We start from the raw sequence: 13,797 nt of genomic DNA, 5'->3' as shown, positions 1-13,797 counted from the left end.
CCAGGTGAGCCTGACTGGCGAGGGCACAGAGGGAAGGGCAGGAAGAGGGGCATAAACCAGAGCTCCTGGGACTGAGGAGGCCAGGAGTCCCACAGGCACTGAAAGCACAGAGCCTTGGAATATGCAGAGATCAGCCCTGGGACAGGATGATTACAGTGGAAACAAAGCTGGGTAGGGAAGCAGAAAGAAGGGGCTGAATAAATGTGATTTGGAGGCTAAAAGAGGAAAAAGCTGAGCCTGATGGCAGCTCTCAGTCACTTGCTCTGCTTTTGTGTGTACAGAACATCAAGGCAGAGCCACAAGCAGAGATGCCTGGAGTTCAGAGTGCCATCATGGCAGCGAAGAGGAGGAATGAAGACATCCAAGAGGAGAAGAATCTCCCTATGCAGAGGGACAATCAACAAAAACAGGTGAATGAAGGAATGGTAATGAAGTTCACCATATATTGAAGTTGGAGGGAGACGACCCACCCTGCGTTGATCAGCATCGACTCCACTTTATTGATCAATCCGGCACTTTTTATAACAGTGTTAATTCACTTCATGCATATTGCAAAATCTGAGCTCACAATAGGTCAGAGATAACATACCAACTCCACCTTATGTTTCCAATACCAAGATTTGGGTTCTCAAAATTATTCCTGCTTTCCCAAAACAGCCAAAGATAGAACATCTACTTGTTATGAGAAAGCTGCCTGAGAACTCTGATGTGCAAGGCTCTCAAGGCCTTGATGTTTGTCACTTTTACCTGTAATTAAAAATAACCTGAGAACCTCTGCTGTTCACAGAAGCAGGCTGTGAGAATCTGCTCCTTACAGCTGCTTTCTAAGCCATCTCTGAAAAAATCTCCAACAGAATGGCAGCCACTCCACTCATGAAAGAGAGTCCTTTCCATTGTTGTTTGTAGAAAATTGATGAACAGCTGGAGGCACAGCTGCAGGAAACTGAGGCTAAGATCAAGGTAGGGAAGAAGAGGCTAGACGAAAAAATTAAAATTATCAAAGAGAAAATGAATCACCTCTTTCAGAAGCAAAAGGCTCTAGAAAAGCAAGTGAGTGAAATAGCAATAGGCACTGCAGTCACCCAAGGGGTGGTTTCTGCCCTCCTTGCCTTTCCAGTGTAGAGCAGCAGCATGGGGGTGGGTGATGCCTCTGAGTGCCATCCTGATGAGGCCTCTGTCAGAGCTGCTCTCAAGGACACTTCCTGCTCTGCTGCATCTCAGCTGATGCTCTAGACAGTGGCATTGCTCCTCTGGCCATTTAGCCAGCAGTCGTCCGAATGAACTCCTGCTGGCTTCTTCCAGGTCACCTTGTTTCTTGAGGTGTTTTTGCAGGTGAACATGGTCACTCACATAGATTTGGTTTTACGAGCTACAAGCTGTCTGTATCCCTTGTGAATGCTCCTGTCCTTTTCTTTCCTTTCTTCCCAGTCGATGACTCCTGGCTGACAGGGACAAGCTGTAGTCTCTGACTGCTTTGTTCTGTTTGACTTGAGGTGGAAGTGTCACCATCCTACCTGGCAGCCTGCAGAGAGTTCCAGCAAATGACGGGCAACCAAGAGCCCCGAGGCTGTCATGAGGCCCAGGAACTGAACCATCCAGAGATGCTGCAGGATAAGCACGTCCCGAGGAAGGTGCAGAAAAAGAGAATTTCATGGCAGGAGGTAGAACATTAGAATGAGGAGCTGCAAATGTATCTGCAGACCTAGGAGGGGGAAAGGAGTCTTTGAGAGAAGTGGAGTGGTCGTTGCTACAGTCATCCCTTTAGAACAAGAAACTGGCTATGAACTCGAGTAAAACCAGCCTTTGGTTTTGACCATTTGGTTTCACAAGTGGACATTCAAAGCAATCCAGTTGAAGAGCTCTGCATGTGGCTGACAGCAGCTTCCTAAGGGCTTGCATTTCAAATGGAAATCTCTCTTGTATTTCAGGGCAATCTCTGCCACACCTTCCTGACATCAACTCATCTCTTGTCTCAGACCTACACCGACTCTGACACTGAAGCTGCTGCAGCAGCAGCAGTGCCATCCCAAGGAGCCTTTGCTCCCCAGCTGAAGAAGTGGAGCCTGAGCACTTGGTTCACCTCTCGTGCTGACCCAGCTGCTGCTCAGCAACAGGAGATGGCGGGTGACTCCCTGGAGCAGCAGAGTACGTCTGGTATCTTTCTTATCTGAGGGACAGTGTGTTGTGTGCACGTGTCAGCATAGCTGTACCAGAGGGTTCTGCTCAGTTTAGTGTCACAGAAGTGCTGGCAGTGCTCCGAGGCAGCAAGAGAGAGCTCTGGGTGTTCCTGCTGCCTCTGAGGGCAGCTTAGACTGGCTGGAGTTTGCCTGGGCTTCCGTCTCTGCTGAAGGCAGAAGCAGGGATTGTCCCTGGATCAGCAGAAGGCTGTGACTGCTTGAGTCCTAGCCAGTGGCAGAAGTCCTGCTGAAATCAGTCTCTAGGAGAACACATCAAGCCCTTTGTGATTCTGCAGCACAACCCAATGAATCTGCTTCTTGCCCTTAACAGCTGCCAGTGCTGTGCTCTCAGATAAGACCTGGTGGGGCTGAGACCAGAGCCCAGTGGATTCTGTGTCTACCATCACCTGCTGGGACAAAAAGGGCACTGATCTGTGCCTCGGTGTGGCTGATCTCAAAGCCCATCCTGTTGTGTCCTGAATGGGGGCAACAGCTTGTCCGGGACTGAGGCTCACTCTGGCTTCTTCCCATCAGTGCCTGTCAGTGCTCATGCTTGGGCTTTGCCAGCCTTGTTGTGGTCGCTGCCCTGCCCCTGAGGGCTGTGGGAATGCAGAGGCTGGAGCCTTCCTTAGCTGGGAGGGTCCCGCTGCTGCCCAGCTGCTGCAGCGCGGAGCTGCCTGAGGCAGCAGCCCCTTCTCTGGGCCAGCTTCTGCCTCGCACAGCCTGGGCTCACAGGAGGGTCAGCATCTCCTCTGGGCAGCTCTCTGTGTCACAGGGGGGCCTGAGGAGCACTGCTGTCCTCTGTGCCCCTGCCTGCTGTACCGAGTTGGGAAGATGGGGACGTGTGCGGTGCCGAGAGGGCGAGTGCAATGGGAGCAACGGATCCACGCTGTCAGGGTGAAGAGAAGCGGCGCGGTTCTTCACGCGGGGCACGGGCAAGGGCGTCTTTGGGCTCAGCCTGCTCATAAAGGGTGAGGGTCCTGATGCTGGAAGCCCTGTGGGGATTGGTTCTAGCATGAGCTGCTCTGCTTTACAAACACAGAGGCATTCTTCTGGCAAACTGCTGCAAGGTGGAAAAGATGGGAACACTTGGCAATATTCCTCCTGTTCTGAACTTGGCATCTGTTCAGAGGAATTGATTCTAGATGTCCAGGTGCATTTAATCTTAGCAAGTAGGAAACCTTTTCTAAATCTCACAATGTTTATTCCCAAGGAAACAAAGGCACTGTTAGTTCCAGCTCTCCTTAATGTTTCTAGATGACAAACTTACTTGCCTTGCTAGGTATTCTCTTCTGGTCTCAGTCTCCTCTGAATGTATCTCCTGGTGCTTCCCTGTGTGCCTGCTGTCAAGAGGTCTCTCACTTCAAAGGATGCTGGAAATCAGTCTCTGTGCCAGCCACTTGTGCTGTGGGCCTGCTGTTCTTTTCTTGTTGTACCAGTTGCTGTTCCTGTTGATGTTAGCCAGCTGTCCACCAAGAGAGGGCTCAGAGCCCCAGACAGTGGGGCTGCCTTTTGTATCTCCTAGAAGGTGGGATCTCTGCTTTAAAGTGAACATCTTGCATTTTGTTTCTCTCAGGGAGAATGGTGAAGATGGAAAATCCTATTCTAAAATACACTGAACTGGAAAATATTGGCAGTGGGTGAGTCCAAGCAATGTTAATTGTACAAAACTATGCATCAAGTGTTTTGCTGGTGGAATAGGTATCAAGTGTAAAGTCAGGCAAGCTGCAAATGTGTTCAGGCACTGGGCTGAGATTGTCAGTGCTGATCAGAATTTCTAAGTGTACTCAGAAGGCCTTGTCAAAGACATCTCCATGCTTCCAGTGTCCTGCAGGTCTTAGGCATTGACAGCACAGATCTCCTGTGTGGGCTGGCTTTCACTGCAAGATCTAAGTGGCTTCTCCTTTCTCTGCTTCTGTTTTGTTTCTAGGACTTTTGGAGATGTTTTCAAAGCACTCAACACTGCCACAGGAGGAGAGGTAAATGTGAACAGCCCCTGCAGACTCTGCTGCACTCGAGGGCTTTCCCCTCTGGTGTGAGCTGTGGCTGGAGCTTTGGGCAGAGCTGTGCTGAAAAGGCACAGGAAGCACAGACCGGTGCCAGCCCACAAAACACATTTGGGACTTTGTCCTCCTCAGCTGCCGGAAGGAAGGCACGGAGGGCAGCGGTTCCTTTCAGAGAAGGACGCCCTCGCTCGCTCTCCATTGCTAAAACAAAGGTGGTGCCTTCGAGCACCTCACTGCTCTTTGGGGCTACAGCTTCAGAGTCCTGAGTTCTCATTTCTGGCTGCCAGCAAATCCATCTGAAAGTTACTAGTAGTTCATTAGCCACTGCAGTTCTGCACTTGGGAACTGCACATAGGGAGAGATCTGCAAGGCGTCCCTGAAAGCCCTAAGCCCTGCCCATAGCCCAGGATGTATCCACAGAGTATTAAGGCAAGGATTACTTCTTCTGAATCCCAAATGACGCAGCAGAGAGTGTGGTCAGAGGTTTGTGGGTGATAACTGAGACACCGCTGTTACCAAGTGGTCAAGGCAAAATGTCAGAGGTCCACGTGTCCTGTAACTGGCTCCCAAAGGAGCAGAGAAATGGGCTGTTGGAATGTCAGTTCCTAATTACTGCAGTGCCTAATCACAAGGCAGTTTGGCACAGTTTAGCTGTGTCATTGCAAAATCACTCCTCCATGTGTCTTGTGGTCTCGTGCCACCAACCTCTCAAGTTACTGATTTTCAATGTCATTTTAGGTGGTCATCAAGAAAATACAGCTTCAAGGACTGAGGAAGAACAAACTAAAAGTCAATGAACTCATAGTCATGAAGGTGAACAGGAATCCCAACCTGGTCAGCTGTTTAGACAGGTGAGTTGTGCTTTTGTCCTATGAATGTTTGTTCACGTACTGCAAACTGCAAGGTAAGATCCCACTTTGGTCACTGGCAGAAAATAGAGCTGTAATTATTGGCTAATTATTATTGCTCTTATATGGGAAGAGATTGCATTTTGTCTGCATGAGTCTTTGCTGGCACATGGTATTTGAAAATTGTTCAAAAACCCGGATGAGTCATGTCTTACTAAATCAATGATCTCTATATTCACAGCCACCACTTTGTTTTGGAGCTTGATTTTATTCAAGTGTCTTCTTACATCCAGGTAAACTAACACGGATTTCCCTTGGATTGTTGCCACTGTTTTCCATTGGTATGCATGCCAGGAGGAGTAGGTGCTTTTTTCCAGAAACACCATGCATGACAGGCTTTTTATCTGGGCTGTTACTAAACTGCACATTTTGCTTGCTGCCCATTTAAGACATCTCTTTTTTCGCAGCTGTACCTTTCTCCTTGAGACTGCACAGATGGCAAACAATGCACAGCCAAGAGGGAATGTCTATTCCTTTATTTTTTTTTTTGTCTCAAAGGGATCTGAAAAGAAGAGTGGATCCATCTTTTCCAAACAGCAACCTAGCCATGTACATTCATCTCCATGCCCTTGTGTCCTTCTTTCAGCTACCTTGTGGGTGAGGAACTGTCCCTGGTTATGGAGTACATGGATGGAGGCACTCTGAGCGATGTCATCAGCCAGACCTACCTGTCGGAAGATGAGATGGCAGCCATCAGTCGGGAGGTCAGCAATCCCATCTGTGTTTCCAAGGGCTTGGGCAGCATTGTCTGGGAAACAGGGCCTCAGAGCTGGAGTGATTTCCTGTGCCAAGCTTTGTTTCTGTGTTGCTGGTATGCTATGGGCAAGTAAAAGCATCTCAAGTGAAAGGCCTGCCAGTGCCCCTGCACTCCCTGTACTCAGTGCCAGTACTCTTATCTCCTGCTGTTATATTCTCGCTCTGTCTCTTGTATTTGTATTTGCTGTTCTCCACCTTGCCTCTCTAAATGTTTGCCTGGAGTTTGTCTTCACTGCATTCCTTGCCTGTGAAAGCAAAGGTGCTGGTGGCAGGATTTGGAATGATCAGCAAAGAAAAAAGACTCATTTCTCCCAGTCCTCAGCTGAAAAGGATAGTAGTGCAGCCAAAATGCTCTTTGCTTCAGGAAGGTGACTGGTGTGATACATCCAAGCCTGTGCTGAGGCCAGCAAGAAAATCTTTGTCATGCAACCTCCCACCCAAAAGTGATCCGCTTCACACCAAAGGGAGGGACTTTTCCTTTCCAAACCCCTCCTTTGTCCTCTGCATGGAAAAAGCATGTCCACTGCAGCAGGAGTCATCCTGGCTGGTTTGCAGGGGACAGCCTACAACAGCAGGTGCTGTTGCTCTTTCAAAAGCTGACGTGCCTTTCCTCAGAAAGGTCCTGCTCTGCAAGTGTTGGAGCAGCAAGCTCTTCCTCTCAGTGGCCATTACTGTTCTGCCATTACTCCCCATTCCCCTGGAGAGGGAACCTTTTAGGTTCTTTGTTTTCTTTCTTGTGGGATGAAATCACATCACTCATTTTTGACCTCCTGTTTCTGTTTTCTCTCTCAGTGCCTGCAAGGACTGGATTTTCTTCATTCAAACCATGTTATCCACCAAGATGTGAAGAGCAGAAACATCCTTCTCAGAACAGACGGCTCTGTCAAGCTGGGTCAGTATATTCTTGGTCAGGTGCAGCGTTCCAGGGATGTGGGTGTGGGGCTGCTTGGAGTGACTGCCAGCTCCCCAAAAATGGTGCTGGTGGCAGTGCAGGGACCCCTGCTGCGAGCTGAGGGCACAGTTGCAACGTGCACAGAGGTAGAAGGAACCGCAAGCAGTCAAGAGTGGCCTTGCTCTGTGTGTGTCCCTTCCAGACAGAGGGATCTACAATCTCAAGCTTCAGGGGAATGAAGTCCACTGCTGTGAGCAGCGTTAAGAATCTGGGTTTTTTTGGACGTGGCCAATTCCATACTCCCTTGGCTAAAGCCCCAAGGAAATGAAGCGTGGACAGTTCTCCAAGAGATTCAACAGCACATTCTTAGTCTGAGAGTGGGGAATTTTTTGCTTGGTTTCCTAATTGGAGCTGACTTTCATGGTTTGTTGTTTTCTCCACAGCTGACTTTGGCCTCTTTGCTCAGCTCAGCCCTGAGCAGGGCAGACGGAGCTCCGTGGCCGGCGCTGCTGGGTGGCTGGCGCCTGAAGTGGTGACAGGTCAACCATGTGGCCCCAAAGTGGACATATGGTCTTTGGGAATCGTGGGCATTGAAATGGTGGAACGAGAAGTTCCTTCCTGGAATGCAACTCCTGTCCTGGTAAGGTGCAAATACTCAGTGATCCCACTGTCTTTCTCACCTGTCCCATGTTCTGTGCGCCATTGGACAAAATCCCATTGCCATCTGCTGGCACCACTTCCACCAAGGTCCCCTTCTAAAAATGCCCCTGCAACACATCAGCATCTGCTGTAGCTTTGGTTGTATCAGAAAGGGAAGGGGCAGTTCAGAAACCTAACCAGGTCAGAAACCTGCCATTTTGGCCTCCAGCCATGCCTGACATTTCTCACTTGTTTTTTGAACAATGTTGGAACTCTGTTTCTGAAGGACAAGAATTCTTCAGTGGACAGGGTAGACATGTGATAAATATCCTGAGAAATGGAGGTTAGACCTTCCCAGTTTCAATTTTATAGAAAACATTGGAAAAAAGGAAAAAGAAAAGTAAACAAAAAAGGAAAAGAGAAAAAACCTACTACCAAAGCAATGCCCAAGCAGTTCTGCTTGCTTTTTCATTTTTTAAACGCAGCTCTTCTCTTCCATTCTGTAGCATCTTTTCCAAATCCTGTGGTCGTTGAAACTTTCAGGCTTTCAAGTCATCTGTACATTGTTCACTCATGTGTGTGGGTGTCCTGGATAAGTTTAGGATGTGTTTGTCTCCGATTGAAGTTAGAATTGTTTGCCAAACCCTTGGCTGTTTCTGGGTACTTTAACAAGTTGATGAGCTTGCAGGCAGGTGCCTGGGCTGGGACCCAGCGTGGGCAGTTGACATTGGTGCTGTGTTTCTTTACCACAGGAGCAGGGCCATCCCTGGCCTGCACAGTTCTAATGACAGGGAGGGCTCCAGCTCCCCACCATGGCCAGTGGCTGAGCTCAGCTAAGAGTCAGGATAAAACCCTCTTTGTCACCTCTGGTGATGTGGGAAAAGGACAGAAAGCTGCATAAATTATTTGTACACAAGGGGAGTGCATTGCCATTTCTGGATTTGAAATTCTCCTTTGGGTTAAAGAGGATAATAGCAAAGTCTCTTTGGTCACCATCTATTTCAGTGCCACGAGCACAGAGCTATCATGACAGTGGTGGGCATTTTTATGGAGACTCCAAGGCCTCTTGCCATTGTTATTTTTGTCTATTTGAGATGGATTCTGCAAGTTGAGGTTTGAATAGTTCCCAGTCGGTGTCTTATGTTTCGAAATACCATCTTGCAAAAGCAGAATGAGCTCTCTCTCCCTCTGACTTGTCAGTGTGTTAGGGCTTGGTTCCACATGAACCACACTGGATAATGATCAGCCAATGTCTTGCCAATCTACACTGTAACTCCTTGGCCTGAGGAGTATCAGAAAGATCTGCTGAGCTCCATGGACACTGTCAGCTGCATGGACGTGAGCATCCTTGGCCTTGCTGAAGAAACTGGAGCTCAGCTTAGGTTAGATGCTCTTGAGCAGGAGAAAGGCTGGAATCCTCAGGGGTTTCCAGAGGCCTGCGTGCCCAGAGGGTCTGAGTTCTGGGGAGCAGCTGGATGTTTCTGCACATCATGGAAGGGGATTGCCAGACAGCTCAAGCCTCACCACAGGCAAACACTCTCCAGCTCTTCCCAGGCAACATTTGCTTTGGGTTTCAAGTTGTTCCCACTTGTCTCTCTGTGAAGATGCCCCTAAAACCACAAGGCAAGCCTCTCAGAACTGGTGTTACATTTCCAGAAATGAAGAAAAGAAGCCCAAACACAAGAAAGTTGCTAAGGCACTGGTTTTTAGAGAGGAACTTAACCCCCTGTGCAGTTTCTTCTCACTGGGAAACGTGCCTGAAACCTGGGCATGAGGGTGTAAAGGCCACAGAGTCTCTTCTGCTTCTTGTGCAGTGCTGCTGAAACACTCAGTGACCGTGTTTCTCTCCCAGCCCGAGCAACATTCTGGCTGTCACCAAGCCAGAGCCTGGTGATGTGGAGAGCCTTCCAAAACCTGCCATTTGTTTCCTGACACTTTCTGGGATGGGCCTACCATTCATGCATTGACTTGAGTAGCCAAATGAGTAGAGGGTGACCGTAGGGATGGAACCTCTCTTTCTGATTTGACCATGAAAGGTTTTTCTTTTCCATGTAAGGAAAGCAGAAATTTTCAGACTGCTGAGAAACAGAGCTGCAGGTGGCTCCTGTGTACCCAAGCAGGTGTTTTCATCCCAGTACATTTGTGCATGGATCTTAATGTGTCTGTGTTGAAGATGAGATTCCAAAGATTTGTTTCCTTACCTGAGGAATACCTGGTGGATTTCCTTTCTTTCCTTCCAATTCCCATTCTTTTCAAGAACAAAGCAAAAAGCTTGATTCGTTTTGTTTTATGGCAGCAGTGCTTAAGGGACAAGAAGCATTGCAGAGATACTTTTCATATCCTAACCCTTGGATACAGTAGAGTTACTATAGCAAAGTCCTTCTTCCAAAAAGCCTCTCAAGCTGGTATGAATCGTCAAGGAAGGAAATGTGCGTGTGCTGATGTAGTTACCACTAACTAGGTCAGGCAATGAAATCAGCTGCCAAGGCAAGATCTGCAGGATGGTGGAAAAGCTTTGGCTGCATCGGGGTTTGGGTTTTTGGTTGATAAAGGAAAGTCATCTCTGGGTCTCTGCCAGGGCAGAAACTGCCACTGCAGAGTGGAGCTTAATCAATGGGATCTGGGAGAGCAGTTACAGGTGGGAAAGAAGCAGGTGGAGCCTGGTGTCTCCTTTTTCCCCAGCCTCAACTCCTGATAGCCACAGGAGGAAAACAAAAGCTGCAGCAGCCCAACTTATTTTCATCTTGCCTGCGTGACTTCCTGAGCTGCTGCCTGCAGAGAGACGAGGCGCGGCGCTGGTCTGCCAAGGAGCTCCTGCAGGTAAAATGGGAAGGGGCTGCAGGTGAAACAGGCTCTGAGGGATGGGCTCCTCCTCCACTCAAGTCCAGGGCATCAGATGAGCCCCCTTCCTCCTCACCTCCACTCTTGCTGCTCTTCAAATGAAAACGGTGAGGAATCCCAGACTGGGCTGGGCTGGCAGAGCCCTGTAAAGGTCCTCTGGTGCAAGTGTCCTGCAATGAGCAGGGACATCTTTAAAGAGATCAGGTTGCTCAGAGCCCTTTGCCACCAGAGCCGGAATGGTTGCAGGGATGGGACACCTACAAGCTCTTGGGGCAACCTGTGCCAGGGTCACACCATGCTCCGAGTAAACAAGTTCTGATTAGATCCTATTTGTGTTAAAAAATATTCACCCACGTCCTATTGTAACTGGCCCTGTTAAAAAAGACGTCCTCCACTTTCCTCAAAGCCACTCTGAAGTTTTGGAAAGGGGCAATAAAGTCTCTCTGGGGCCTGTTCTTCACAAAACTGAGCAACCCCACCTCTCTCTGCATTTCCTGAGTCAGAGAGGTCCTCTGGCTGTTTCTGTCACCTCTTTTGTAATTTGGTGGGGTGTTCAGTTTTATGTAATGGCAAAAGAATTGAAGTAGAGCAATGCAGGGTACAGAGACATGAAATGGTGGTGGAGGAGCCCAAGGAAGCCAGTCCCAGCTGAGCAGTCAGAGATTTGGCTGTGGGCAGGAGGGGCTGTGGGGGGCTCACTGTGAGCCTCTGAGGGGCCCTGGTTTGTGCCCCCCAGCCCACCCTTAGAGGTTTCTGCCACGCAAACAGGGACAGCTGGGTGGGACTTGTCCCAGCCCCATCTGCTGCCTGGCACGCCCAAGCAGATGGGAACTTATTACAGCGACCTTAGACGGTCACTGTGGTGAGAGAAGGACGAGAATCTTGTTTCTTGATCAGAAGGCTGATTTATTGATATAGGATATATAATACATTATAACTATACTAAAAGGAAGAAAAAGAGAGGTTGCAGAGAGCAGCTATGCTAAGAATATAATAGAAAGAATGAATAACAAAGTTCTTTGCCCAGAGAATCTGTCCCCGAGCTGCTCCCGTGATTGGCCTTTAATGGTACACAAGGAAGATGAGCCAATCACAGGGACACCTGCTACATTTCACAGCAGCTGATAACAATTGTTTACATTCTTCTTCTGGGGCCCTTTGCTTCCCAGAAGAAGGAGAAATCCCAAAGAAAGGATTTCTATGAAGAAATGTCTGCGACAGGAACTGGGCCAGGGTTACTGCCTGGTTGTGTGGCAGAGAGGGAACTGCAGGGCCCAGTGCCACTGGGCTGGCCCTGCTGGGAAGGAAGGAGCCATCCAGCACACAAGGGGCAGGGCATGGAAAGACAGACACTGCTCTGTCTCCCTGTGGAAATCAGCACAGTGCCTGACGTACAAAAAGAGAGACCAATGAGAGGCTTTGGAGTTTCCTGAAAAGTACAAACTCCAAGGACAGAAAGCACCATTTCTAGAGCACTGGCAGGGCTAAAATCCCAACAAGATGAAGACACCTGTATAAATGGATGAGTGGGATTCTGGGCTAGGTTTGCCTGTGATGGCAAAGTCTGCACATAAAGATGGAGGTGTAGACGGTCCCATTGTTCCTCTTCCTGCATCCTTCTAGGAGCAGGAGGAATCCTGTGAAGCACTGAGCTTGGAAAGTCATGGTTCATTGTTTTTTGTTGATCTGTTTTTTTTTCCCTTTGGGCAGCATCCATTTGTAAGATATGCTGAGCCTGCATCCAGCCTGGTGCCACTGATTGTTTCAGTGAAGAAGAGGAAGGAGACAAGAATGTGACAATCACATCAGGACCATTTATTCCTTAACAGGTTTAGAGTAGGATGGTAGGTTAGAACTAGGATTAGGATTAGATTAAGGATAAGGATAAGGATAAGGATAAGGATAAGGATAAGGATAAGGATAAGGATTAGGGTTAAGGTAAGGGTTAGGGTTAGAGTAGGATTGTCTAATAGGACTGCAGAGCAGGATTGAAAATCAATAAAGTTTCTGAAACCACAACTCACCTTGAAGATTCCCTTCCTTCTCACTCTGCGAATAAACTCGAGAACTCCTTCTGAACTGTCTGTTGTTTCTTAAAGGTGGAAAGTGAAACGGTGTCTTTGGCATGGTGTGTGTCTTGGTTTAGGGCAAGTTTGTTAAAGAATCTGCAAAGGAGGGCCCCTCCAGAAAGCGAAATCCACACGGCCCCTCCCCCCAACCGGTTCGAGAAAAAAATTTCCTTGGAGAGAGGTGGAAAGAACCTGTTTATTTGACTGGCCCAGCACCCCCCAGCACACAAAATGAGCAATACCCGATGACACCACTTTGAGAAAGATTGCAAAATCAAAAAGTCTCTTTCGGGGGTGGTTGCTCTCTTCTCAGTCCCTCCGGCACTGCGCCAGCTACTGCAGCCGAACCTTCGGTGTTCCCGGGTCCCAGTCCAGAGCAGGTTCGAGATGGTCACAGAAACAGGAGAGGAGAAACAGTCCAGGAAGCAATGTGGACTGTTTAGCTAGAACTAGCTAATAAGCAGAGGCAGAAAGCAGAGCAGAAGCAAGAGCAGAAAAAGAGAGCAAGCAAAAGCAGCAAGCTGAAGCTGGAAGTGAAAAAACAGCCTTATGTACCGCTTGTCTCTGTGTTCCTGATAAGAGAAACCCAAACAAAACTTCCACTCTTCAGAGCCGGTCTTAAGGCACAGAACAGATGAATGGGGATATACAAGCAAGATAAGCGGAGGCCCCTTTGTCAGGGCCAAAGGCTGAGGCTGACTAGAGAGTCTCTGCGCAAAAGGCAAGGACTGATAAAACTAATTGCAACCTGTAACGTGAAATCAGTAAAATGAATATGAATGAGACAACATGCATATGTATAAGCAAGGGGGAATTCTCAGGGGTGCGCGTGTCCTTTAGGGGGAACAACGATTCCCACATGCGTCCAGTGCTAAACATACCGGCTTTACGACTTTGTACAAAGTTGTGGAGTTTCCCCTTTTTTTCCACTAATCATTTTGGCGAGCCAGCCATGACATTGACTGTACTCACAGGGGCAGAAGGGAGGACGGACTCCTGGGCACTCCCTGGGATTTTCCTGGAGGAGCTCTGCTCCATCTCGGCTTGCCTCCTGCGGCTGCAGACAATGACCTGCTGCTGTGCAGATACACAGTATGTCTGTCAAAGGGCCCAGGGGAGATAGGGTTGCTGATAAGTCACTCAGAGACATCTGAGTGCACAGCCTCGTCCCTGTGCTTGCAGGCAGCCATCGACCAGGAGCACGGTCAGCAGCAGAGGTTCCCGGTTGATAGCACGACTGGGAACGGGTTCATTGTTCAATGGAGCAGCCGCTAGCGACTCTGGGGTGAGCCGAGTGAACCCGAACTTTGTGTGCTTGTGGTGTCCTGATATTGTATGGCTAATGCATTGTGTGGTTAATGTTGGTGTGTTTGTAATTGTGTGAGTGTGTGGTGTATAAAACAGACCGAGTCAGTGAGTGAAGGAGTGTACCCACGGCGTGCGGGGGCAGTTCTACCCGTGTCTGAAGCAGCCAGGTGAGGCCCGGAGCACTGGCTGGGGCAGGCTGTG

At 48.8% G+C, this 13,797-nt stretch overlaps 1 protein-coding gene across 1 annotated transcript; it reads left to right on the top strand.

Annotated features, from left to right (window-relative positions):
- The first annotated feature begins 332 nt into the window (after positions 1–332).
- Positions 333–13,563, top strand: LOC141729582 (serine/threonine-protein kinase PAK 3-like). The gene is made up of 7 exons (XM_074544283.1): positions 333–425; positions 907–960; positions 4,922–5,034; positions 5,678–5,795; positions 6,640–6,739; positions 7,183–7,379; positions 13,471–13,563. Exons 1-7 carry the CDS (start codon positions 333–335, stop codon positions 13,561–13,563), a joined length of 768 nt encoding a protein of 255 aa, XP_074400384.1.
- The last annotated feature ends 234 nt before the right edge of the window (positions 13,564–13,797 follow it).

The sequence above is a fragment of the Zonotrichia albicollis genome, chromosome 7 (assembly GCF_047830755.1).
Source record: "Zonotrichia albicollis isolate bZonAlb1 chromosome 7, bZonAlb1.hap1, whole genome shotgun sequence".
In the NCBI taxonomy this organism is placed as follows: Eukaryota; Metazoa; Chordata; class Aves; order Passeriformes; family Passerellidae; genus Zonotrichia; species Zonotrichia albicollis.
Note: the sequence above shows the minus strand (reverse complement) of the source record. Positions and strands in the feature narration are given on the sequence as shown.

Coding starts and splice junctions, on each gene's coding strand:
- LOC141729582 (XM_074544283.1), top strand. CDS start 333: ATGGCAGCGAAGAGGAGGAATGAAGACATCCAAGAGGAGAAGAATCTC. Junction 426..906: donor AACAGGTGAATGAAGGAATG/GTAATGAAGTTC, acceptor TGTTGTTTGTAG/AAAATTGATGAACAGCTGGA. Junction 961..4,921: donor AAACTGAGGCTAAGATCAAG/GTAGGGAAGAAG, acceptor ATGTCATTTTAG/GTGGTCATCAAGAAAATACA.